At 45.3% G+C, this 27,285-nt stretch overlaps 1 protein-coding gene across 1 annotated transcript; it reads right to left on the bottom strand.

Annotated features, from left to right (window-relative positions):
• Positions 1-68: 68 nt before the first annotated feature.
• LOC311298549 (interferon alpha/beta receptor 1b-like) lies at positions 69-27,285 on the bottom strand. The gene is made up of 7 exons (XM_084421570.1): positions 27,031-27,285; positions 13,756-13,891; positions 12,786-12,976; positions 12,544-12,704; positions 8,393-8,540; positions 6,428-6,594; positions 69-1,865 (listed from the first exon to the last, which is right to left on the bottom strand). The coding sequence occupies exons 1-7, from the start codon at positions 27,083-27,085 to the stop codon at positions 1,527-1,529; spliced, it is 1,197 nt and encodes a 398-aa protein (XP_084277696.1). The 5' UTR covers positions 27,086-27,285; the 3' UTR covers positions 69-1,526.

Genomic DNA, 27,285 nt, shown 5'->3' with positions numbered 1-27,285 from the left:
TACACCGTTCCTTCTTAAACATCTGTTATATTTCACATTCAGATGTGGCAAACTGACGCCTCGCTCTGTTTATGTATGCATGTCTTTATTGTCTACCAAGGTGGAAAATTATCTTTGGCTCACCAGCACATAAAATAACAATACAGGCATAGTAAGAAAAACAAGAATAAAAACAAAACAAACACACAGAACAGATTCACATTACATAGATATAAAAATACAGTTTTCTACAATAGAATTCTGGCGAGTTTGTTCTTAGATCTGCAGTTTAAGTGATCAGAGATTAAGTGTTTGTACACTCTCTACAATAGATTTGTACACAAGTTATAAAATATGCTGACTAATTCCAAGGCCACTAGGTAGTCTAAGAAGAAATAAAGCATTTTTTATTTTTATTTAGTCTGGATAACGAAGCTCACATGTGAGTCCAGAATTGAGCCATGGTATTTAAAATTCTCCACAATTTCAATTTATAGGCTGGATTATCGTGTCTAGTTTTGTGCACATAATTATTTTGTCTTTGCAACATTAATTTCTAATTGGCTGAAGTGACACCAAGTTTCAAGGGCCTTAGTTAGAGGTAGTTTTGTCCAGTAGCCCAACTAAAACCATATCATCAGCGTATTTAAATAGTCTGAAATGTTCCTCCTTAATCATAAACTCATTAGTAAACAGAGAGAAAAGCACAGGGGAAAGAGCCTGTGCTTAAAGTGAGCACTTCTGACAGGATCCCATCGAACACAGACCGTCTGCAGACGGCAAGAGTTTCTAATCCAGAGGACTAAACCTATATTAACATCAAGATTAACAAGCCTTTTTATGAGAATACGTGTCTTCACTGAAGTAACTGTATTAAGTAGGGTCAGTACAGCATCATCTGTTACTCTTATAATCAAACTGAAGTGGATCTGACCTCGAGGGCACAGTTGAAATTACATGATCAGCCAAAACTTGCTTCTTAGTTTTGCAGTGTACATGTGTCCAGAAGAAACTGGAACAGCCTTGAAAAACTCCTTTTAATTGAGGAGTCTTGAAGACGACGGGCTTTAAACCATCAGGTCTTGCTTAACCTCAGTTTACCAAGGCTTGCGATAACCTCAGCTTTATTAAGAACTATTGTTGTGAGGTTCTCCACGTGCTGTAGAGCCTCAAGCTGTTATTATAATTACAAACAAATGCAGTAAGAGTAAAAATAGACAAACATTTGAATGAATAAATCCTTCCTGGAGCAAATATGCATGTAAACAACAGGAACAGGGTTTTAACAAACACTTCCTAGTGACAGAATCTGAAGAAGAACAAGGAGACTGCACATGATAGAGACTATTTTAATCTGACTTTGAGTGGAGATGAGTGTGAAGTTAACGAATGGATGAATAAAGATTCTATAAGAATCATAAAGAATCTGCATGCTTAAATACAGAAATGAAAATATGGCTGAAATGACAAACACACAAAGGTTTCACATGTACAATAAGATGATTTGAATGGAGAAAAACAAGTCTAAGTCATGTCTGTTTGAGTTGTTAAGCGCACATCTCCAGCGTCCCATCATGCATCTCTTTCCTGTGCTGCGTGTCTGTCTTGCATCTGTGGTCAGTGTGTGTGCCGGTGTGTGTGTCGGTGTGTGTGTCGTGTCGTGTGAAGCTGAACTGCCGGAGACTGGAGTCCTCCTCTGTTGAGTTGAAGCCGGAGTCTCCGCTGCCGTGCCGGCTGGGAACGCTGGTGTCCTGATCCTCAGGGATGGAGATCTGGATGTCCAGGACTGTATCCGTCTCAGCGCTGATCATGTCCAGCTGATCCCACACAGAACCGGAACATGGAGGAGGCAGAAGATGTGGTGTCTCCGAGTCCGACAACCAAAGCTGGAGACACACAGAGAGAACATGTTTTATTCCAGAGCAAGACTAATACTCTCTCATAGATGGTCTAACAGTCCTTCATTAGATGGTCTAACAGTCCTTCATTAGATGGTCTAACAGTCCTTCATTAGATGAGCTAACAGTCCTTCATTAGATGGTCTAACAGTCCTTCATTAGATGGTCTAACAGTCCTTCATTAGATGGTCTAACAGTCCTTCATTAGATGGTCTAACAGTCCTTCATTAGATGGTCTAACAGTCTTTCATTAGATGGTCTAACAGTCCTTCATTAGATGGTCTAACAGTCCTTCATTAGATGGTCTAACAGTCCTTCATTAGATGAGCTAACAGTCCTTCATTAGATGGTCTAACAGTCCTTCATTAGATGGTCTAACAGTCCTTCATTAGATGGTCTAACAGTCCTTCATTAGATGGTCTAACAGTCTTTCATTAGATGGTCTAACAGTCCTTCATTAGATGAGCTAACAGTCCTTCATTGGATGGGCTAACAGTCTTTCATTAGATGGTCTAACAGTCCTTCATTGGATGGGCTAACAGTCCTTCATTGGATGGGCTAACAGTCCTTCATTGGATGGGCTAACAGTCCTTCATTGGATGGGCTAACAGTCCTTCATTGGATGGGCTAACAGTCCTTCATTGGATGGGCTAACAGTCCTTCATTGGATGGGCTAACAGTCCTTCATTGGATGGGCTAACAGTCCTTCATTGGATGGGCTAACAGTCCTTCATTGGATGGGCTAACAGTCCTTCATTGGATGGGCTAACAGTCCTTCATTAGATGGGCTAACAGTCCTTCATTGGATGGGCTAACAGTCCTTCATTGGATGGGCTAACAGTCCTTCATTAGATGGGCTAACAGTCCTTCATTGGATGGGCTAACAGTCCTTCATTAGATGGGCTAACAGTCCTTCATTGGATGGTCTAACAGTCCTTCATTAGATGGGCTAACAGTCCTTCATTGGATGGGCTAACAGTCCTTCATTGGATGGGCTAACAGTCCTTCATTGGATGGGCTAACAGTCTTTCATTGGATGGGCTAACAGTCCTTCATTGGATGGGCTAACAGTCCTTCATTGGATGGGCTAACAGTCCTTCATTGGATGGGCTAACAGTCCTTCATTGGATGGGCTAACAGTCCTTCATTGGATGGGCTAACAGTCCTTCATTATTTGGGCTAACAGTCCTTCATTAGATGGGCTAACAGTCCTTCATTGGATGGGCTAACAGTCCTTCATTGGATGGGCTAACAGTCCTTCATTGGATGGGCTAACAGTCCTTCACTGGATGGGCTAACAGTCTTTCATTGGATGGGCTAACAGTCCTTCATTAGATGGGCTAACAGTCCTTCATTAGATGGGCTAACAGTCCTTCATTAGATGGGCTAACAGTCCTTCATTGGATGGGCTAACAGTCCTTCATTGGATGGGCTAACAGTCCTTCATTGGATGGTCTAACAGTCCTTCATTAGATGGGCTAACAGTCCTTCATTGGATGGGCTAACAGTCCTTCATTAGATGGTCTAACAGTAAGTACAGTAAAGTCCACTGCTGTAATCTACCCTGCTGGTAATGACTGCATGAATGCTTCTCCAGGTCTTGCTCAGACACATAAGATCTGATTTCTGCTGTTTGAAGTGGTAGAATTCAGGATCACTGACTTCATGATTAGTTTTTAGACCCTGGTTTACCTTTATCCTTCTGAATCATTCTAATATGATGATTTGATGCTCAAGAAACATTTATGATTACTATCATTGTTGAAAACAGTTCATATTTTTTTGGAAACTGTGATACATTTTATTCTTCAGGATTCTTTGAATAGAAAGTTGAAAAGAACAGCTTTTATTTGAATGAGAATCTTTTGTTTTTTGATCAATTGAATGCTTCAGAGATGTCTGGTTTCTGCACGGCGTGAGGGAACTGGAAGTGGTTAAGCACCTGCTCGACCGGAAACACAACATCTGCAGCTGCAGGCGAGCGGTGAGAGACGGCTCACGTCACACAGCTTTGCTCTCGTATTTAGATCAGACCACCAAACCACATGCCATCACAAACCAAATGACACGCTAACTAAAAAGCTTTCATAATCGTTCTAATTCTAAGAGAACAGTGAGTCCCCAGCACAGCTGTACCAGTAACAGCACAGAGAATCACTGCCAGAACAGTTTTTTCCAGCCGATGAACGATAACATCACTGGCAGTCAGAATCTATCCTTCTTCAAAGCATTTAAACAGCAGAAGACAAAACTGCAGCACACTTATAATAAACAATGTGATCATCCGCCAGTGTGGATGCTAATATAGTTATCGATATCATTCTTGGTGTGAACGGGCCTTTAGCCGGGTGTGAGAGCTGAGTGAGTTTCTAATGGTTACTCTTAGGGGTCTGAATTCATTGCTAACAATTCAGAAGTTTTATCATCCTGTTTTCATTTAGAAGGCTGTAGTGTGGATAACAAATTTTAATTTCCAGGCTGTAAAGTTACAGAACTCATTCACTGATGAAGAAAGCACAGCCTCAACTCTTCGGAATCTCAGGACCTTCTATCACAACGATATCGGAAGCATCCTAACAACACAGCTAACACAGCCTGGTTAGGGAACCGACCTGCCTTCCCTTCAGGACATTAATACTGAGTGATGCTGAGAAAAGGCTTGGCCAAGCGTGTTTGGGAGAAGGTGCTGTAGTATTAAAGCAGGCTCAAAGATAACTTTCCTCAGGACATCTGAGTATGAAACCGCACAGTCTGTGTTCTGGATCTGTGTGTGTACACAGCTGTTATATTGTGTAGCTCTTTGTTTCTGCAAAAAATTAATACATAATAATAACTAACTATTTGTATTGATTTGATTTGTATTATCTTCGACCTGTACATTTCTGGCATATGGACGTTACTTGGACCCAAAGTAAAATAACTAAATTGTAATGTAAAAACATGCATATGTATTGTAAAAAGTGCTATACAAATAAATGTCAGTTGAAAATGGAATACTTCACCACTGTCTGTCATCAACTGTGTTTTAGACACTGTTAATTAGGACAACAGCACACAACTGGATTTGATTAATCAAATCTACTTATCTCCACAGATTCTGATAACCAAATGCCATAGATCAAGGGCCTCTTAAATATCAAATAATCAAATCAAGTCTGTGAGGGGTGTTGATGCAGGAAAAGCAATGATAGATATTTTTTTTAATTATATAAAATAATACATTATTTCCAGTTTATTGTTTCGCTATATTGAGTTTATTTTAGGCAATCGCAGGAATCAATCTCAGATTTTTCTCTAGCATAGAGCAGGAATTGCAGAGACATCTCCCCTTAAAGATGTTGCCTATAGATTTCCCATATAAACGACCCCTATAAATGTCCTGTATAGACGACTGCTAAAGATGTCACATACAGATGAGCCCTATATATGTCCCATATAGACGACCCATAAAGACAACCCCTATAGACGACCCATTAAGATGTCCTGCAAAGACAACCCCTATATCTGGCCCCCTATGTATGTCCCACATAGACAACCCCCTATAGATTTCCCCTATAGATACTGTATCACATACAGATGACCGAAATAGACAACCCATAAAGATGTCCCGTATAGACAATCCCCATAGATGGCCCATATAGACAACCCCTATAGATGGCCCATATAAACAACCCCATAGATGGCCCACATAGACGACCCATAACGATGTCCCGTATAGACAATCCCTATAGATGGCCCATATGAACGACCCATAAAGATGTCCCGTACAGACAATCCCTATAGAATGCCCATATAGACAACCCCTATTGATGGCCTGTATAGACAATCCCTATAGATGGCCCATATAGACGACCCATAAAGATGTCCCGTAAAGACAATCCCTATAGAATGCCCATATAGACAACCCCTATTGATGGCCTATTTAGACAATCCCTATAGATGGCCCAATATAGACAACCCATAAAGATGTCCCGTATAGACAATCCCTATAGATGGCCCATATAGACGACCCATAAAGATGTCCCGTATAGATGACCCATAAAGATGTCCCGTATAGACAACCCCAATAGATGACCTGTATAGACAACCCCTATAGATGGCTTGTATAGACAATCCCTATAGATGGCCCATATAGACGGCCTGTATAGACAACCCCATAGATGACCCATATAGATGGCCCCCGAAAGATGTCCCATATAGACAACCTCTATAGGCTATATCTCTCGCATAACTCCTGTATTATGTATTTTTTGTCATATTGACAAGTTAGAACAGGTAACTGTAGTAAAAATGTGCTTAATTTAATTATTATTCAACAGAAATGCTTCTCTGCAAACACTGTCTTTTGTCTTAATTCCTGGAGAAATCTGATGTATTTTGACAAACAGTTAATTAATGCATAACAACTAACTGACACATCTTTAATCAATGCATAACAACTAACTGACACATCTATAATCAAAGCTTAACAACTAACTGACACATCTTTAATCAAAGGTCATTGAAACCTTGTGATATCATAGCATGTAACAGAGTATAAATGTTTTTACCTCCTGAATGTGAGGCGGGAGTTGAACATTTGGGTAGAAGATGCTCTTGAAGGACTTAAACACCTTGTAAAAGCTAAACCACACCAGCAGCCCCAGCAGCCCCAGCAGGACGCACACCCCCAACGACGACAGGAAGTACAGAAATATCTTCCAGTACGGAATCAGTCCTGAAATCACACACAGCATTCAATCTCTACACGTCTCACACTCATTCATCTGGGCTGGACTAGCCATGACATCTGAAGCATAGATTCTGCCTTATGTAACATCAGTGGCGGCTGGTGCTAAAAAAATTTGGGGGGGGGGGCGCGACAAACTGAATTATTAATCCAGGACTGAATGTAGGCTAATTGTTAAATAACAATATAACAGTGATAATAATGTAGCTATCATTAGTATAAAGTTTAGCTAAAACTTCAGCCGGTAGGGTTGGGAAATAGCCAATTGCCAAATAAATCTGAATTTTTGGCCTAAATGGCGATGTATGGTATAATCTGAGTATTTAATTATTATTTTTCTATTTGAATTAAAAAAAAACTGTATTTAATAAAAAAAAAAAAGAAAAATTAATATCCTGATCAATATTGTCCTACAAACAATGTTCATATTGAAGGTTATAAAAACAAACATAGTGTAACCTTGCTGTCTATCTGCAGTGCAGTGTATCCAAAAAAGGGGTCACCTTACATTCTAACATTGCAACATTACAATCTAAAAACAAAATAATGCTTTTTAAAGAAGTAGTTAAATTTACTAAACTTAAAAAAAAATAATAATAAAAATAAAAACAAAGCTAATATAAAAATACACATGTAGGTTTGAAATTCTCTAGCACATTTATGTTCACCAACAACAACAAATATTCAACAACAAATATTTAAGCTAAATATATTTATAATTTAGTGCTAATGAATATTTTAGTCAGAATAATTGCGATGCTATTCTATTGCGCTTCGTCTGTCCGGCGCGCATGCACGCGGCGGCGCTCGTTCACGGACGTTTAGCTTGCAGAAAGCTCATTCACTCATCACAGAAAACTGGAAATATTGACATTCTAACATTTATAGATGGAGAATATGTCCGTGAAATGTAAGTTATGTACTGAGGAAATTATTGGATGTCACTTCAGCTTATGGCTAAATATTATTAGAGGTATATTTGTTTCCACCAATCGCTGCACAAGTGAAGTTTACGTGTGATGACGAAAGCACGTTAGTGCGAGCCCTCCCGGAACCCATAGAGAATGCATTGCAGTACCTGCAGTTCGAAAAAAATAATCTTTTAATGTAAGTCTATGGGAGCACTCTGGGCGATTCTCAGCCAGGGTAAAATCGCCCAAAAAGAGGCGGGACTCCACAGAACGTGACTTGGCGCTGATTGGACTATATCCAGAGGCAGAACAACAGTGAGTGACTGCTAGCGTAACTCTGTGGTTGAATGAGATTGTGATTGAAAAAGTCCCTTTCACTCTTTGGTGGTGGTGGTGCGTCGCCCCATCGGCCTAATGAAGAAACCGCCGCTGTGTAACATGATGATCCATAAATGGTAGGTTATAAATGTCATAGATATTGTTGAATAACCATATAAATTATGTAGCTTAAGAGAATTACATTTATTAAATGAATCATGTTTCTCAGAATGGCAGCCTTTACTGGGTAAAGGTGCTGTGAGGGGTAAGTTGTGTCACTGGATCACCATATTTAGTTTTCACTTCTATGGCTGTATGTTTAAGAAACATTTGAGTGTGGGTTGTTCATTAACCTTTTATTGAACCAAGAGGTTAACATGACACGTGACTCATAAATGACACATGAAATCTCTTATCAGACATGAAGAGTTATTACCAACCATATATGACTCTACTTGTTGATTTCACTGGAAAGCAAACTGAACTCAGCATGTGTGTTTGAGAGAGAGAGTGAGTGAGTGAGTGAGTGAGTGAGTGAGTGTGATGGATCTGCTGACCTTCAGTGCGTGTGCATTGTATGTCACTGAAGACGCTTGTCTTGTTGTAGAAGTCATAGCGACTCTGAACTCTGACACAGTACCCCGTCCATCGGTCCAGCTCAGACAGCGTCACCACATTATTCTGCGTCTTCAAGACTTCAGCCTTCTGCACAGGCACAAGAAGAGAGGGAATGGGTTAGCTATAGCGGGAACGCTATACTTCACTCATCAGTAACATTATTATCATTTTTAATATTATTATTATTGGTGGATTAATGGTCCAAAAATCCAGTGACATCCACATATTCAGACTTCTGGACCTCAGTGTTTGTGGAAATAGTTTTAAAGTACTTTAAGAGAGAAGAATCTGGATACAGATTAGAAACCAACATCTTTTTAAAGAACGTGGTCATCATGCTCTTAAAAGCACTTCTGTATTCCTTCAGTCTCAGACATGATGCTGACATCAGAGATTCTACTAGTCCACACTAGATGCCACTTTCAGACACTATCGGTGCGTCCCAATTCGCATACTATCCATCCTAAATAGTACTTGAAAATAGAGTAAGTACGTCCCAAATCGTAGTATGTTGAAATGAGTAGTCCAAAGATACACGGATGGTCTACTATTTCTGGTCAGAATCCAAAATGCAGATTGATGCACACTTTAACGGCTAATGTTACCAACAATCAATAGCGCGCAGGACGAGGATTCGATTAGAACTACAAACACAAGTGAAAAGTGTAAAAAAAAAAAAATCTACAGACATGGAGGACACGCGAGTCCGGCGGTTAAGCAGAGAGGTTTAATTATCAGTATCTATCCTGACAAAAATGTATTTATTCAGTGTTGTCCACATCATATTTCATCTGCAGCAGCATTAGTAGAAGTAGGCAAATTGGGACGCAGCAGAACTGTCCTGCAGAGTTCAGCTCCAACCCTGCTCAAACACACCTGCACCAGTTAATAAAGGTCTTCAGGACCACGAAAGAACCCCAGGCAGGTGTGTTTGATCAGGGCTGATCTCTGCAGGACCACTAGAGAACCCCAGGCAGGTGTGTTTGATCAGGGCTGATCTCTGCAGGACCACTAGAGAACCCCAGGCAGGTGTGTTTGATCAGGGCTGATCTCTGCAGGACCACTAGAGAACCCCAGGCAGGTGTGTTTGATCAGGGCTGATCTCTGCAGGACCACTAGAGAACCCCAGGCAGGTGTGTTTGATCAGGGCTGATCTCTGCAGGACCACTAGAGAACCCCAGGCAGGTGTGTTTGATCAGGGCTGATCTCTGCAGGACCACTAGAGAACCCCAGGCAGGTGTGTTTGATCAGGACTGATCTCTGCAGGGCCACTAGAGAACCCCAGGCAGGTGTGTTTGATCAGGGCTGATCTCTGCAGGACCCCTAGAGAACCCCAGGCAGGTGTGTTTGATCAGGACTGATCTCTGCAGGACCACTAGAGAACCCCAGGCAGGTGTGTTTGATCAGGGCTGATCTCTGCAGGACCACTAGAGAACCCCAGGCAGGTGTGTTTGATCAGGGCTGATCTCTGCAGGGCCACTAGAGAACCCCAGGCAGGTGTGTTTGATCAGGGCTGATCTCTGCAGGGCCACTAGAGAACCCCAGGCAGGTGTGTTTGATCAGGGCTGATCTCTGCAGGACCACTAGAGAACCCCAGGCAGGTGTGTTTGATCAGGGCTGATCTCTGCAGGGCCACTAGAGAACCCCAGGCAGGTGTGTTTGATCAGGGCTGATCTCTGCAGGGCCACTAGAGAACCCCAGGCAGGTGTGTTTGATCAGGGCTGATCTCTGCAGGACCACTAGAGAACCCCAGGCAGGTGTGTTTGATCAGGGCTGATCTCTGCAGGACCACTAGAGAACCCCAGGCAGGTGTGTTTGATCAGGGCTGATCTCTGCAGGACCACTAGAGAACCCCAGGCCAGTGTGTTTGATCAGGACTGATCTCTGCAGGAGCACTAGAGAACCCCAGGCAGGTGTGTTTGATCAGGGCTGATCTCTGCAGGACCACTAGAGAACCCCAGGCAGGTGTGTTTGATCAGGGCTGATCTCTGCAGGACCACTAGAGAACCCCAGGCAGGTGTGTTTGATCAGGGCTGATCTCTGCAGGGCCACTAGAGAACCCCAGGCAGGTGTGTTTGATCAGGGCTGATCTCTGCAGGGCCACTAGAGAACCCCAGGCAGCTGTGTTTGATCAGGGCTGATCTCTGCAGGACCACTAGAGAACCCCAGGCAGGTGTGTTTGATCAGGGCTGATCTCTGCAGGACCACTAGAGAACCCCAGGCCGGTGTGTTTGATCAGGACTGATCTCTGCAGGACCACTAGAGAACCCCAGGCCGGTGTGTTTGATCAGGACTGATCTCTGCAGGACCACTAGAGAACCCCAGGCAGGTGTGTTTGATCAGGGCTGATCTCTGCAGGACCACTAGAGAACCCCAGGCAGGTGTGTTTGATCAGGGCTGATCTCTGCAGGGCCACTAGAGAACCCCAGGCAGGTGTGTTTGATCAGGGCTGATCTCTGCAGGGCCACTAGAGAACCCCAGGCAGGTGTGTTTGATCAGGGCTGATCTCTGCAGGACCACTAGAGAACCCCAGGCAGGTGTGTTTGATCAGGGCTGATCTCTGCAGGACCACTAGAGAACCCCAGGCCAGTGTGTTTGATCAGGACTGATCTCTGCAGGACCACTAGAGAACCCCAGGCAGGTGTGTTTGATCAGGGCTGATCTCTGCAGGACCACTGGAGAACCCCAGGCAGGTGTGTTTGATCAGGGCTGATCTCTGCAGGACCACTAGAGAACCCCAGGCAGGTGTGTTTGATCAGGGCTGATCTCTGCAGGACCACTAGAGAACCCCAGGCAGGTGTGTTTGATCAGGGCTGATCTCTGCAGGACCACTAGAGAACCCCAGGCCAGTGTGTTTGATCAGGACTGATCTCTGCAGGACCACTAGAGAACCCCAGGCAGGTGTGTTTGATCAGGGCTGATCTCTGCAGGACCACTAGAGAACCCCAGGCAGGTGTGTTTGATCAGGGCTGATCTCTGCAGGGCCACTAGAGAACCCCAGGCAGGTGTGTTTGATCAGGACTGATCTCTGCAGGGCCACTAGAGAACCACAGGCAGGTGTGTTTGATCAGGGCTGATCTCTGCAGGACCACTAGAGAACCCCAGGCAGGTGTGTTTGATCAGGGCTGATCTCTGCAGGGCCACTAGAGAACCCCAGGCAGGTGTGTTTGATCAGGGCTGATCTCTGCAGGACCACTAGAGAACCCCAGGCAGGTGTGTTTGATCAGGGCTGATCTCTGCAGGACCACTAGAGAACCCCAGGCAGGTGTGTTTGATCAGGGCTGATCTCTGCAGGACCACTAGAGAACCCCAGGCAGGTGTGTTTGATCAGGGCTGATCTCTGCAGGACCACTAGAGAACCCCAGGCAGGTGTGTTTGATCAGGGCTGATCTCTGCAGGACCACTAGAGAACCCCAGGCTGGTGTGTTTGATCAGGGCTGATCTCTGCAGGACCACTAGAGAACCCCAGGCCAGTGTGTTTGATCAGGGCTGATCTCTGCAGGACCACTAGAGAACCCCAGGCAGGTGTGTTTGATCAGGGCTGATCTCTGCAGGACCACTAGAGAACCCCAGGCAGGTGTGTTTGATCAGGGCTGATCTCTGCAGGACCACTAGAGAACCCCAGGCAGGTGTGTTTGATCAGGGCTGATCTCTGCAGGACCACTAGAGAACCCCAGGCCAGTGTGTTTGATCAGGGCTGATCTCTGCAGGACCACTAGAGAACCCCAGGCAGGTGTGTTTGATCAGGGCTGATCTCTGCAGGACCACTAGAGAACCCCAGGCAGGTGTGTTTGATCAGGGCTGATCTCTGCAGGACCACTAGAGAACCCCAGGCAGGTGTGTTTGATCAGGGCTGATCTCTGCAGGACCACTAGAGAACCCCAGGCTGGTGTGTTTGATCAGGGCTGATCTCTGCAGGACCACTAGAGAACCCCAGGCCAGTGTGTTTGATCAGGGCTGATCTCTGCAGGACCACTAGAGAACCCCAGGCCAGTGTGTTTGATCACCTCCAGGACAGGGGCCCTCGAGGGCCAGAGTTGAGGACCGCTGATCTATGCAGTGCAACTGCTGGTCATTAGCGCACAGATACCTGATAGCCTTCGGGACGCTTCCAGTAGTAGATGAGGTACTGCATGTCGTGGACCAGCGTCTTCATGGACTCGTTGGTGCTGCTCAGAGGGTCAGCGATGACGATCTCCAGATCTCCTTTAACAGAGGTCAGCTTCACACTGGACGGAGGACCTAGATCAGCTACAGAGGAGAGGGACAGAGCTGTGGTCACACCGCAGAATCAAGAGCCGAGGCCAGATTACAACAGACCATTTTAATCACCGTCTTTATCTGGGCAGAAGGTGATGTTGGTCCAGTTGGAGAACTGCTGTGCTGTGTTGGCCCGCACACGCAGGAAATACATGCCCCAGTAACTCAGTTCAGCATCAGTGAAATCACAGCGCCGCTCCAGAACATCCGCGCACATGGTCTTCCATTTCTGCTTGTGAGGCGGCTTACGGGAATAAACTGCCCTGTTGGAGAAAAGACCACATGAGTGACTCGATTCATCATGTGAAGTACAGCAGTCACTGACCCTAGACAGAGGGTTTCTATATGATGCCTGAGGGAAACTGCTGGATGTCTCCCATTTGGAGTTTATTTATTAAAGCATTAACATGTCATGGCTTGGACGTCCATCCCAGAGTTTTTTCTTGCTTCTGTGTCTGTCTGTATTCTTCTATATATTTACTTACAATATATAGTATAATGCTTTAGAATTCATTATCATTGGCTGAATGACGTCTGTTCCCATGAACTTTTGCCTATGCTTTGCATAGATTTGGCGAAACATTTGTCAGTCTGAAGAGGACTGGCTTCATGGATTGAGTGTCTGTAGGCAATGAAGATTATGAGCTTCAATAAAGCCCAAGCACAATTCAGCACATTTCTCACTTAATTCTTACTATTATAATGCAATTCTATATTACACATCAAGGTAGTATTTGTTGTACTGCCTTTAAGCAGATAATTCATTTCTGCGTTACAGAAATAAGTCACATCGAGAAGAGCAAGAATAAAACAAAACATCTGGACAGATTACAATAATGAGAAATTTGGAGGAAAATAACGTCAATATATTAAAATATTTTTATACTACAGGACATGAACCTCAAATCTCTCACAAGAATCTATTATAACCTGTCCAGCCTGTGTAATTATTTTTCATTTTGTTATCTGTAATTAGAAGATTGGCTCAATAATCTAAATAAACATGATGCTATGGATGAAAGCAGAGATATAGTGTTCTTACGAGAGATACTGTGCAGTGAAGGTGATCGTCCCGTTGATGGCGCTCTGCTGATCATCAGCCCAGTCCCAGTGCAGAACATACTGTGTGTTGAGACTCTGAACAAAGAGATTCTGAGGAGGGCTCCAATCTGCAAGAGCTGGGAGACACACACACACACACACATAATCAAACACGTTTAGTTAAGGTTGCATACAGGTTTTCCCACATCACATAGTACTTTTACAGTGTAAAAGTATAACGCTACCTATAACACCTGATGTACTCGTTACATCATAAGAATGGCATCTACGCTAATGTTACTCTTTCTGTTTATATCCCGAGGTTTACATAAGTCAGCCGGATCCGGGCCGTATCCAGATCAGATGGTGGACCTGCGCCTAGACACGACCACAACGCATGATGTAATCAGCCGGATCCGGGCCGTATCCAGATCAGATGGTGGACCTGCGCCTAGACACGACCACAACACATGATGTAGTCAGCCGGATCCGGGCCGTATCCAGATCAGATGGTGGACCTGCGCCTAGACACGACCACAACGCATGATGTAATCAGCCGGATCCGGGCCGTATCCAGATCAGATGGTGGACCTGTGCCTAGACACGACCACAACGCATGATGTAGTCAACCGGATCCGGGCCGTATCCAGATCAGATGATGGACCTGTGCCTAGACACGACCACAACGCATGATGTAGTCAACCGGATCCGGGCCGTATCCAGATCAGATGGTGGACCTGCGCCTAGACACGACCACAACACATGATGTAGTCAGCCGGATCCGGGCCGTATCCAGATCAGATGGTGGACCTGCGCCTAGACACGACCACAACGCATGATGTAATCAGCCGGATCCGGGCCGTATCCAGATCAGATGATGGACCTGTGCCTAGACACGACCACAACACATGATGTAGTCAGCCGGATCCGGGCCGTATCCAGATCAGATGGTGGACCTGTGCCTAGACACGACCACAACGCATGATGTAGTCAACCGGATCCGGGCCGTATCCAGATCAGATGATGGACCTGTGCCTAGACACGACCACAACGCATGATGTAGTCAACCGGATCCGGGCCGTATCCAGATCAGATGGTGGACCTGCGCCTAGACACGACCACAACACATGATGTAGTCAGCCGGATCCGGGCCGTATCCAGATCAGATGGTGGACCTGCGCCTAGACACGACCACAACGCATGATGTAATCAGCCGGATCCGGGCCGTATCCAGATCAGATGATGGACCTGTGCCTAGACACGACCACAACGCATCCCTGAAGTGTCAGCAGAGATTGTGTCATCTAGACTCTCCCCTGTGAAGGCCTCATCGACACAGATCCTCAACAAACCCGTCTCCATACTGCGCACACACACACACACACACACACACACACACACACACACACACACACACACACACACACACACACACACACACACACACACACACACACACACAGTCAGTGCTGTGAAGACCTCAAACACACAGAAGCTGGAGGATTTCTGGATTAACTGCTCAGGACACACAAGAAAATCATGAACCATCACAAAAGTCACACAGCAATGAGAAAAGCACTTCTGAACGGTCAGGTTCATAAATCCAGACATTAGTTTGTCTTGTGGACTTCATGTTCACTGATTAATATTTAGCCGATTTTGCCAGGTGTGTGTAAACTGTGTTTTTCTGCATCGTAGATTCTCATGAGATGAAATGAGCATCTGAAACAGTGGCCAGCATATCCTCTGAAACACAGCAATGCATTACCGAAAGAGTGCAGAGTTCACTCATAAAGCCAGATAGATCTTTAGTGTGTTCTTTATGTTGGGCTCATCAGTTGCTCAGAAACACTGATGGTCACAGACGCACAGATCTGCCAGTAATCTCAGTGTCACACAGCAAAGAGTTTTTACTTTTATGAACTTCCCATTTAAACTTACACCATTATTTATTCATTCAGAACGCGCACGAAAGCAAGAGGCGGGACTTATCGCGTGAACATCCAATCATAGCGCAGTGCCTCCGATCATGTGACTTTCCCCCATTCCTTCTCAATTACCCACAATGCACTCAGAGGAAAGAGAGGCGCTGGTGTCACTGTACAGGCACTTAGAAAAGCCAATCATTTATGCAGTTATTAATGTCATATTTCTTAGTGTTTGCCTCATTTTTGAGGAGGCACTGCCTCTCTGTCTCCTCAGATGAACATCCAGAAACCTTCTACACGCTCTTGCTTAGACTCGTTCCCGAGTTTATCCGTAATGGGTTTATCCTGTAATGGGAAGGATTGGGGTCTGGGGTGGAGGCGGAGGCAGAGGCGGGTCTAGGGGGCCACCCCGAAATTTCATTTGCTACTGGCAATTTCATCTTTCATTTCAACTTATTGAAAGAAGGATTTATTTTCAACTCTCACAAACACTGACAGAGCAGGTTATTTCTGATATGAAACACAGGCTCATGTTCCCAAATGATGAATACTGTTTCAGCGCTCTTTAATGTGGCGTGGTCAAGTGAAGCGGCAGCACACGTGATCCGATCATCTCTTCCTCTTTACTGCAGCTAATAAACATCAGAACACCTGTTGTAGGTCACGTGACAACGACATCGTGATGTCCAGACTGCGTTCATACTGTATATAGAAGATACTTGTTTAACTTCTACTTCTTCTTCTTCAAAAAAAGTATCCAATGAAAAAACGACTCAAGTAGCTATTACTAGTTACTTCGGATCATATGTCTATAGATATATGTGTGTGTGTGTGTGTGTGTGTGTGTGTGTGTGTGTGTGTGTGTGTTTTCAGCCCAAAAATCATTGCCTGTCCTTTGGTTTGTATAATAACAACAACTACATTTGGATTATAAAACAATGTGGAAATAAAGTGAATCTGCAGAGTTTTGCATCCGACAGGCATGTAAAGGGAACCACTGAACCTCTTCACATGTGCTCATGACCGCTACTGAACATCTGAACACACACTACCATCAAACGCACATCCACGGGTCACCTTCTGTCTGTTCTCCAACATGTGATCAAATGTATATTTCTGCAAGCGCGTTTAAACTAGTTAACAGACAGGCAAAGGCACTCGTTTTCAAGACGAGTTCGCACGCCACTGCGCAACACACACACACACACACACGCACACACACACACATCACCGCGGGATGGCGGCTGTTGGACTGTGGACAATGACTCATTTAATGTTTAAATTAATGTATATGTCCAAGAAACTGGTAATGTCATTCTCTGTAGTAGTGCTATCGTAGACTAATAATCTGTTTGGCTGTAAAATATTCCCTGAATGAAATGAAATGGAAAGTATCATTCATTCACAGACACACGCAGATGTTTAACTAATGAAGATCTTCATCGCGGACAAACAATAGGATGCATTTGCATATTTGCTTTCACTTAGGCTGCTTGATTATTCATACATTATTTGTATTCAAAATAATTTGTTCACGTTAATGTGAATGTCAAATAAACAGGCAAAAGGGTGATCTAGCCCGGGGAAGAGAGGAACGGCTGAACACTGAACTGCATATATGAGCAATACAAGCCTGATGTAGGAAATATGATACTCAACAAACTACACATATGCATACAAGTTTGCATGTGTTCTTGCTGAGTATCATATTTCACACACACACACACACACACACACACACACACACACACACACACACACACACACACACACACACACACACACACACACACACACACACACACACACACACACACACACACACACACACACACACACACACACACACACACACACACACACACACACACACACACACACACACACACACACACACACACACACACACACACACACACTCTTCAACAGTTTTTCCAGAAGACCTCCAGTGCCTAAACTGAGGGTTATCTTCCACTATTAATATATGAACACTTACTGTGCAACATCTGTTAGAAACCCTTCACTGGCTCTTTCTGCTGCTCTCAGGGTTATGTGTGTGTGTGTGTGTGTGTGTGTGTGTGTGTGTGTGTGTGTGTGGTAACACCGCTGAGCAGTCGCTGAAGTTTAGTTGTATCCAGATGCAATGACAATAAAGGCTAATTCTAATTCTAATCATAACTCTATTAGTCTTGTGTACTTCTTCAGCTGCATTAATGATGAATGCCGCAATATCAGCGCTCACATCTGGACTACACACAGTACCCCAGTACTTCTGCTATTAGCTGATGTTTGCAACTCAGACATTGCTATACGCTGAGGTTGAAAACACTGTTTGCCAAGTTGTTTCAGACATATAGTTTACATGAGTGCTGTTTTCTCCGGCAGCGCACGAAAGCATGTTTAAATATGATGTAAAAAAGATGTGATTGTGAGTAAAAGGTTTAATAGACAGCGGCATCATTTAGGAATAAGGTCGTGTCCAGTCTGTTGATGAGTAATGGTGCATAGGCTGCTTCATACATATTTAGGCTATAGATCATAGATATAATGCTATTTCTTTTTTCAAATGTAGTTTTTACAGTAAAATATTAGGCTGAATAATGTAACTGGTCAGATGGCGATGTCTGCACTAGCCCTTTCTCCACCGGAGGCCCTAAACCCTGTAGATTAGGTCCATAGCCCAGAGTCTCTGTGGGTTTCCCACCGGTAGTTATAGGAACTGATGGTTCCCTCAGGAACACGCTCCTGGTTACGTTCGCACCGACAGTAGGAACTCTGAAGTGACGTATTTCAGTTCGAGGAACTAACTGACTCCTACTCCAGAGTCTAGAGCAGGGCCGTGCAGAGACCTCTGGAGGGGCAGGTGCTCAAAGTATAAAAGGGGGGCACATGGAACAAGGCTTTAAATGGGGCTGTTTTTTTCCTGGCTTAAAACGAGGCGGAGGTGGTAAAATCCTAATAATGTATTTTAATAATAAGATAATAAAATGTGTATTTTTTTGTAGATCATCATATAGCCTAATGTGTTTCCCACATCATTTTTGTGGGTGGAGCTTGGTACCTCTAGGGGGGTCCGGGGGCATGCCCCCCCGTAAGAAAATTTTGTACATTTTAAAGATAAATTCATTAATCTGGTGAACTTTGAGTCACCCGAATCTGCCCGAATCCACTGTTAAAAATAAATAATCCACCCGCAAACCGCCCATATTCTTTGATTTAGATATTGCATCTGATCATCACATTACAATTATTCAAATTCTTAGTGTTAAGCATGATAGTATGGTAACATATCACACTGAAGTAGGCTGATTTAAAATGAACATTTATATACAATAAAAGTTCTTCTTTTGGCAAAATTACATTTCCTTAATAGCCTAAACAGAGGCTTTTCTCCCTTCAAACTTAAATTGTCAATGTTTCATTACATCACTGTTTGAAATCTCTAATTTTTTGTATCTTTTATAAAGGGCATCTTTCCCCTAATTTTATTAAATGTAGCCTATGCTCCAACTTTCATTTCAAATTCTTAAATTTGATCAATATATTATAGTTATTATATTATAGTTACCAATCACATTAAATACTTTACATTGAAAAATTATAACTGTATTAAATTAGATTATTTTTAATATTTTTGAATATACAAATAAGGAATGTTGAAAAGATGATACTTTAAACCGCCAGTAGGAGGCGGCAGGCGACCGTTTTAATGAGCGAGTCATTGAGTCATTCATTCAAACGATTCGTTCAATCGGTTGATTTATTCAGAATGAGGCAGTTTGTGAATGGGTAATTGAATCTTTGACTCAAACGATTCGTTCAAAATGCTGAATCATTCAGTAATGCAACAAGTGTTGCTGTGAGATGCGCGATGGTTCTGCGGTGATATTTGTTTGGAACTATTTTCGCTGCTGAAACGGAACAAAAACAGTCATTGCGTCTAAAATGTAAGTGACTTAATTTTAACTATTTGTTTATTGACCTGTTATGAAATCAGTCTCGGTTTTAATCTTGATGGCATTCAGGAAAACAGTTACTTCTACAGCCTACACACTGCAATATAAACAACATCTCTGCATGCTCTCTTCACGTCGTCCTTGTAAAATAATAATAATAATAATAATAATAATAAGTAAACAAACATCAAAATCACTTCGCTGAAAATGAAACGCCACTTATTGCAGCCGCAGATTTTAAGATATCTTCTGGTAGTGCGTGTAGCCGCGCGAAATTAAAGAATGTGCGTGCAGCGTGAGGAATCGTTCTGGATGAGTTCGTCAGGTGAAAGGTCATCATGTGGATCATTTCATTTACGGCTAAATTATTATTTATTAATTTTACTAATGGTTAGATTGGGCAGGCATCCACAAAAGGGCCTTTAATTACAAAAAAAGGAGAGGAAATTTTGCCTTGACAAAAGGGCACTTTGGGCACCAAGGGGCAAAGGGGCAGGTGCTCGAGCACCCAACGCCCCCCCCTCTGCATGTGCCTGGTCTAGAGCAGCACTAGAGGAACTACAGCGACGCACTAGAGGAACTACAGCAGCGACGCACTAGAGGAACTACAGCAGCGACGCACTAGAGGAACTACAGCGACGCACTAGAGGAACTACAGCGACGCACTAGAGGAACTACAGCGACGCACTAGAGGAACTACAGCGACGCACTAGAGGAACTACAGCGACGCACTAGAGGCACTACAGCGACGCACTAGAGGAACTACAGCGACACACTAGAGGCACTACAGCGACGCACTAGAGGAACTACAGCGACACACTAGAGGAACTACAGCGACGCACTAGAGGCACTACAGCGACGCACTAGAGGCACTACAGCGACGCGCTAGAGGAACTACAGCGACGCGCTAGAGGAACTACAGCGACGCACTAGAGGAACTACAGCGACGCACTAGAGGCACTACAGCGACGCACTAGAGGAACTACAGCGACACACTAGAGGCACTACAGCGACGCACTAGAGGAACTACAGCGACGCACTAGAGGAACTACAGCGACGCACTAGAGGCACTACAGCGACGCACTAGAGGAACTACAGCGACGCACTAGAGGAACTACAGCGACGCACTAGAGGCACTACAGCGACGCACTAGAGGAACTACAGCGACACACTAGAGGAACTACAGCGACGCACTAGAGGAACTACAGCGACGCACTAGAGGCACTACAGCGACGCACTAGAGGAACTACAGCGACGCGCTAGAGGAACTACAGCGACGCACTAGAGGAACTACAGCGACGCACTAGAGGCACTACAGCGACGCACTAGAGGAACTACAGCGACGCACTAGAGGAACTACAGCGACGCACTAGAGGAACTACAGCGACGCACTAGAGGAACTACAGCGACGCACTAGAGGAACTACAGCGACGCACTAGAGGAACTACAGCGACGCACTAGAGGAACTACAGCGACACACTAGAGGCACTACAGCGACGCACTAGAGGCACTACAGCGACGCACTAGAGGAACTACAGCGACGCACTAGAGGCACTACAGCGACGCACTAGAGGAACTACAGCGACGCACTAGAGGAACTACAGCGACGCACTAGAGGCACTACAGCGACGCACTAGAGGAACTACAGCGACGCACTAGAGGAACTACAGCGACGCACTAGAGGAACTACAGCGACGCACTAGAGGAACTACAGCGACGCACTAGAGGAACTACAGCGACGCACTAGAGGAACTACAGCGACGACGCACTAGAGGAACTACAGCGACGACGCACTAGAGGCACTACAGCGACGCACTAGAGGAACTACAGCGACGCACTAGAGGAACTACAGCGACGCACTAGAGGAACTACAGCGACGACGCACTAGAGGAACTACAGCGACGCACTAGAGGAACTACAGCGACGCACTAGAGGAACTACAGCGACGCACTAGAGGCACTACAGCGACGCACTAGAGGAACTACAGCGACGCACTAGAGGCACTACAGCGACGCACTAGAGGAACTACAGCGACGCACTAGAGGAACTACAGCGACGCACTAGAGGAACTACAGCGACGCACTAGAGGAACTACAGCGACGCACTAGAGGAACTACAGCGACGACGCACTAGAGGCACTACAGCGACGCACTAGAGGAACTACAGCGACGCACTAGAGGAACTACAGCGACGCACTAGAGGAACTACAGCGACGACGCACTAGAGGAACTACAGCGACGCACTAGAGGAACTACAGCGACGCACTAGAGGAACTACAGCGACGCACTAGAGGCACTACAGCGACGCACTAGAGGAACTACAGCGACGCACTAGAGGAACTACAGCGACGCACTAGAGGAACTACAGCGACGCACTAGAGGAACTACAGCGACGCACTAGAGGAACTACAGCGACGCACTAGAGGCACTACAGCGACGCACTAGAGGAACTACAGCGACGCACTAGAGGAACTACAGCGACGCACTAGAGGAACTACAGCGACGCACTAGAGGAACTACAGCGACGCACTAGAGGAACTACAGCGACGCACTAGAGGAACTACAGCGACGCACTAGAGGAACTACAGCGACGCACTAGAGGCACTACAGCAGCGACGCACTAGAGGCACTACAGCAGCGACGCACTAGAGGAACTACAGCGACGCACTAGAGGAACTACAGCGATGACGCACTAGAGGAACTACAGCGATGACGCACTAGAGGCACTACAGCGACGCACTAGAGGAACTACAGCGACGCACTAGAGGAACTACAGCGACTCGCTAGAGGAACTACAGCGACTCGCTAGAGGAACTACAGCGACTCGCTAGAGGAACTACAGCGACGCGCTAGAGGAACTACAGCGACGCGCTAGAGGAACTACAGCGACGCACTAGAGGAACTACAGCGACGCACTAGAGGAACTACAGCGACGCACTAGAGGAACTACAGCGACGCACTAGAGGAACTACAGCGACGCACTAGAGGAACTACAGCGACGCACTAGAGGAACTACAGCGACGCACTAGAGGAACTACAGCGACGCACTAGAGGAACTACAGCGACGCACTAGAGGAACTACAGCGACGCACTAGAGGAACTACAGCGACGCACTAGAGGAACTACAGCGACGCACTAGAGGAACTACAGCGACGCACTAGAGGAACTACAGCGACTCACTAGAGGAACTACAGCGACTCACTAGAGGAACTACAGCGACGCACTAGAGGAACTACAGCGACGCACTAGAGGCACTACAGCGACGCACTAGAGGAACTACAGCGACGCACTAGAGGAACTACAGCGACGCACTAGAGGCACTACAGCGACGCACTAGAGGAACTACAGCGACGCACTAGAGGAACTACAGCGACGCGCTAGAGGAACTACAGCGACGCACTAGAGGAACTACAGCGACACACTAGAGGAACTACAGCGACACACTAGAGGAACTACAGCGACACACTAGAGGAACTACAGCGACGCACTAGAGGAACTACAGCGACGCACTAGAGGCACTACAGCGACGCACTAGAGGAACTACAGCGACGCACTAGAGGCACTACAGCGACGCACTAGAGGAACTACAGCGACGCACTAGAGGCACTACAGCGACGCACTAGAGGAACTACAGCGACACACTAGAGGAACTACAGCGACGCACTAGAGGAACTACAGCGACGCACTAGAGGAACTACAGCGACGCACTAGAGGAACTACAGCGACGCACTAGAGGAACTACAGCGACTCACTAGAGGAACTACAGCGACGCACTAGAGGAACTACAGCGACACACTAGAGGAACTACAGCGACGCACTAGAGGCACTACAGCGACGCACTAGAGGAACTACAGCGACGCACTAGAGGCACTACAGCGACGCACTAGAGGAACTACAGCGACGCACTAGAGGCACTACAGCGACGCACTAGAGGAACTACAGCGACACACTAGAGGAACTACAGCGACGCACTAGAGGAACTACAGCACTAGAGGAACTACAGCGACGCACTAGAGGCACTACAGCGACGCACTAGAGGAACTACAGCGACGCACTAGAGGAACTACAGCGACGCACTAGAGGCACTACAGCGACTCACTAGAGGAACTACAGCGACGCACTAGAGGCACTACAGCGACGCACTAGAGGAACTACAGCGACGCACTAGAGGCACTACAGCGACTCACTAGAGGCACTACAGCGACTCACTAGAGGAACTACAGCGACGCACTAGAGGCACTACAGCGACTCACTAGAGGAACTACAGCGACGCACTAGAGGAACTACAGCGACGCACTAGAGGAACTACAGCGACTCACTAGAGGAACTACAGCGACGCACTAGAGGCACTACAGCGACGCACTAGAGGAACTACAGCGACGCACTAGAGGAACTACAGCGACGCACTAGAGGAACTACAGCGACGCACTAGAGGAACTACAGCGACGGTGGTGTTCGCTGGTTGGCCGAACGCATGCGAAACACCAGCAGCCGCCATTTTAAAAAGCTGTGTAAACACACACATTATAGCCTTTATATTTACTCTGTTTACTTATATTTACTTCTAACTAACTCTACAAACACGGAAACAGTGATAGATGGCGCTCTTTACGCTGAGGAGAAAGTTGAGAAAGAGAAACATGATATATATTTCTGCTCAGCTAGTGACTGTGAAGTGGAGTAGATGAGCTCCTCCAGAAGAGCTGAACTCACTCCGGCCTGGCCTGGTCCCAGGAGCTGTGAAAGGGTTCCTCCGGTGCCAAAGACCTTATTTTATATATTATTAGTTATTCTGTGACTCTCTCTGTTTATCAGCTGACAAGAGAACTCTCTAAAGCTGCTGTTGCTCACAGAAATGATGATTTTTTCCCATGATATTTATTTCTATTTATTTGTATTCATTCATTGTAACGTTTAGCTTCTATTGCTTCAAATGTTTTGTCAGTTATTATTGTTTATGTATTTAGTAGACTATTTCTCCCTGTATATTACTGCCTTGCTTTACCTCGAGCTTCTTCTCCTGTGTCTGTGTGGCACATGTGTCCTGTGGTCTCTGCCCAATACCAGTACAGAAACATCCTCTTTTATCTGCAGGCGAGCAGATCTCCCACTACAGGAGGTCATGTGGTTTTTAGATGCTAAACAAAGACCGCTAGCAGCTTGTATGTAGTTGGTTGATTATGACTGTACGTAGTCAACTTCTACTCTTTATTCATAATCTGTATTCGTCTAAAACACGTAACGTGCTTGATCATTCAAGCAATCATGGAGTTAAGGAGATGGGTTACCAGCACCTGGACAACAGTGAAACTTTTACTATTAATTGACATCTTGAATCTTGAAAAAGGCTTTTAAAAGGCCGTTAAAACAGTCGTAATATGAATTCTGACATGAATTTGAATACCCTGATTTTATTTAGGCCTATTATTAATTTTTTAAATGACAAACAGTTTCGAGAACAATGACGGAAACATTTCATTTCAGTTAATCGTCGCCCTAGCCTAGGCTCTTCTGTTGCTCAATCCTGCCAGCGTCTCTGCAAGGAGAGGATACAGACCTGGGATGAGACCTGGGATGAGACCTGGGATGAGACCTGGGATGAGACCTGGGATGAGACCTGGGATGAGACCTGTATCTTCACCTGCCGAGTGTGTGCGCAGCGGACATGAATTCTGCATCTCTGGGACACAGTTACAGCGAGCACCAAAGATACACCTGTCCCAGCAAAACGGAGTGGACAGGTAAAGAAGAACCTGAGTGAGTGTGTAGCTGAAGAAACATCAGGGATAAGAGGAGTACGCAGGCTGCACTTCAGGGCTCTGGATCATATTCTGGGAGAAATGTAAGTGTGCTTCAGTGAGCATAATTCAGTTTGCCACAGCACTTGACCCAGAAAATGAGACCTTTTTGGATGTAAAGTCCATAAAGCCCATCATGGATTTAACTAATTCTACCGTTGTGGAAAGGGAGTGCATTGCTGCCAAGATTCAGGAGATCCAGAATCAAAGAGGAGGAAAGCAGCAGATGATGACTACTAGGAGACTTCTCTCTGAACATCTCACAGTGCTTGGAGCTATGCCTAGTGTTTCGCCCGCACTCACACTCGGGGTCACATCCGGGGCCTTCTCTACCGCTGTGGGTGAGAACTCATTTTCTGTGCTCAAGGACGTCTTCACGGAGTGAACCGCAGCCGTAAGCCTCAGCAATGACACCCGACCTCATTCTGAGAAAGTTTAACACTTCCACTCGTCGACTGCAGCTTTTCTAAAGGTAGGATGTGTTTTTGCTTTTTTGTCTTTGTTACTAATATGACTGATTGCATGGGCGTCAGAACCGTTGTATATGGGTGGGACAAGACACACACACTTTTTAAGACCAATGATATTGGACCCACTCACTTTTACTGTCTCTAATTCAGCGCATGTGTCTGTTCACTCTTCAGAGTCAGTCAGATCCAGTCCACTTGAGGAACGCCCTAATACATCAAACTAATACATCAAACTAATACATCAAAATGAATGGGAGTCAATGGGATGCTAACAGCAGGTGGGGGTCCGCTAGCCAATGGCGCCGCCCGGGGGTACCTTCAAAATAACGTTTTTAATCACGTTGATGTAAGTTCAAATGTCTGTTTTTAAAATAAGTTTGTGTTTAGTTAGCTTATTAGACCTTCGTTCATCTTCGGAACACAAGATATGTTTGATGAAACCCGAGAGCTTTCGGTTCCTCCACAGACTGCGACGACCACTTTCAAGCCCCAGAAAATGAGTAAATACATCGTTAAAATAGTCCATGTGACTACAGTGGTTCAACCTTAATGTTATGAAGCGACGAAAATTATTTTTGTGCGCAACAATTTTTTTATTCAACCATTTCTTCTCTTCCGTCAGTGTCTGAGCCAATACTGACCCGGAAGCGCTGCACTGTTTACACACGTGACCAGAGCCGACAGGAGAGCGAGTCATTACCGACAGAACGTCCACTTTTGGGTGAACTAACCCTAACACTACTACATGATTACAGTAGAGTACAAGCGAACTGAGACGCACCTCCACTGACTAAAACACACACACACCCTCTCTCCCACTCACTCACACTCTCTCTCTCTCAGAGAAAGAGAGAGGGGCGTAAACAATATCTACTACAGTGACACACACACACACACACACACACACACACACGTTTAAAGCCAGTGTTACAGCAGCACTAGATGAACACGCACATTATGGTTACTAACAAATACTTTACACCACTTTATCGTCACTAACACACAGTAATGATGGACTCACCCAGTGAAACACACACTTTATCGTCACTAACACACAGTAATGATGGACTCACCCAGTGAAACACACACTTTATCGTCACTAACACACAGTAATGATGGACTCACCCAGTGAAACACACACCAGCAGTGAAACACACACTTCAGAGCCGCGGAGCTTCATGTTTGCGCATCTGAATCCGCATCGCGATGATTTCTCTGAGTTTGAGCTCAAGAATGTTTCAGTTCCGCTCAGTCTCGAGGACAAGCTCTCTCTCACACGCACACATGATGCGGAAGTGACGAACAGCAGGAGGTGCTATAAGAATGAACGAGCAAACACCAGGGCGTGTTGTGGCGCATGCGCAGTGTTTCCTCGGCGTC

The sequence above is a fragment of the Rutilus rutilus genome, assembly GCF_951802725.1.
Source record: "Rutilus rutilus genome assembly, chromosome: 10".
Taxonomy (NCBI): domain Eukaryota; kingdom Metazoa; phylum Chordata; class Actinopteri; order Cypriniformes; family Leuciscidae; genus Rutilus; species Rutilus rutilus.
Note: the sequence above shows the minus strand (reverse complement) of the source record. Positions and strands in the feature narration are given on the sequence as shown.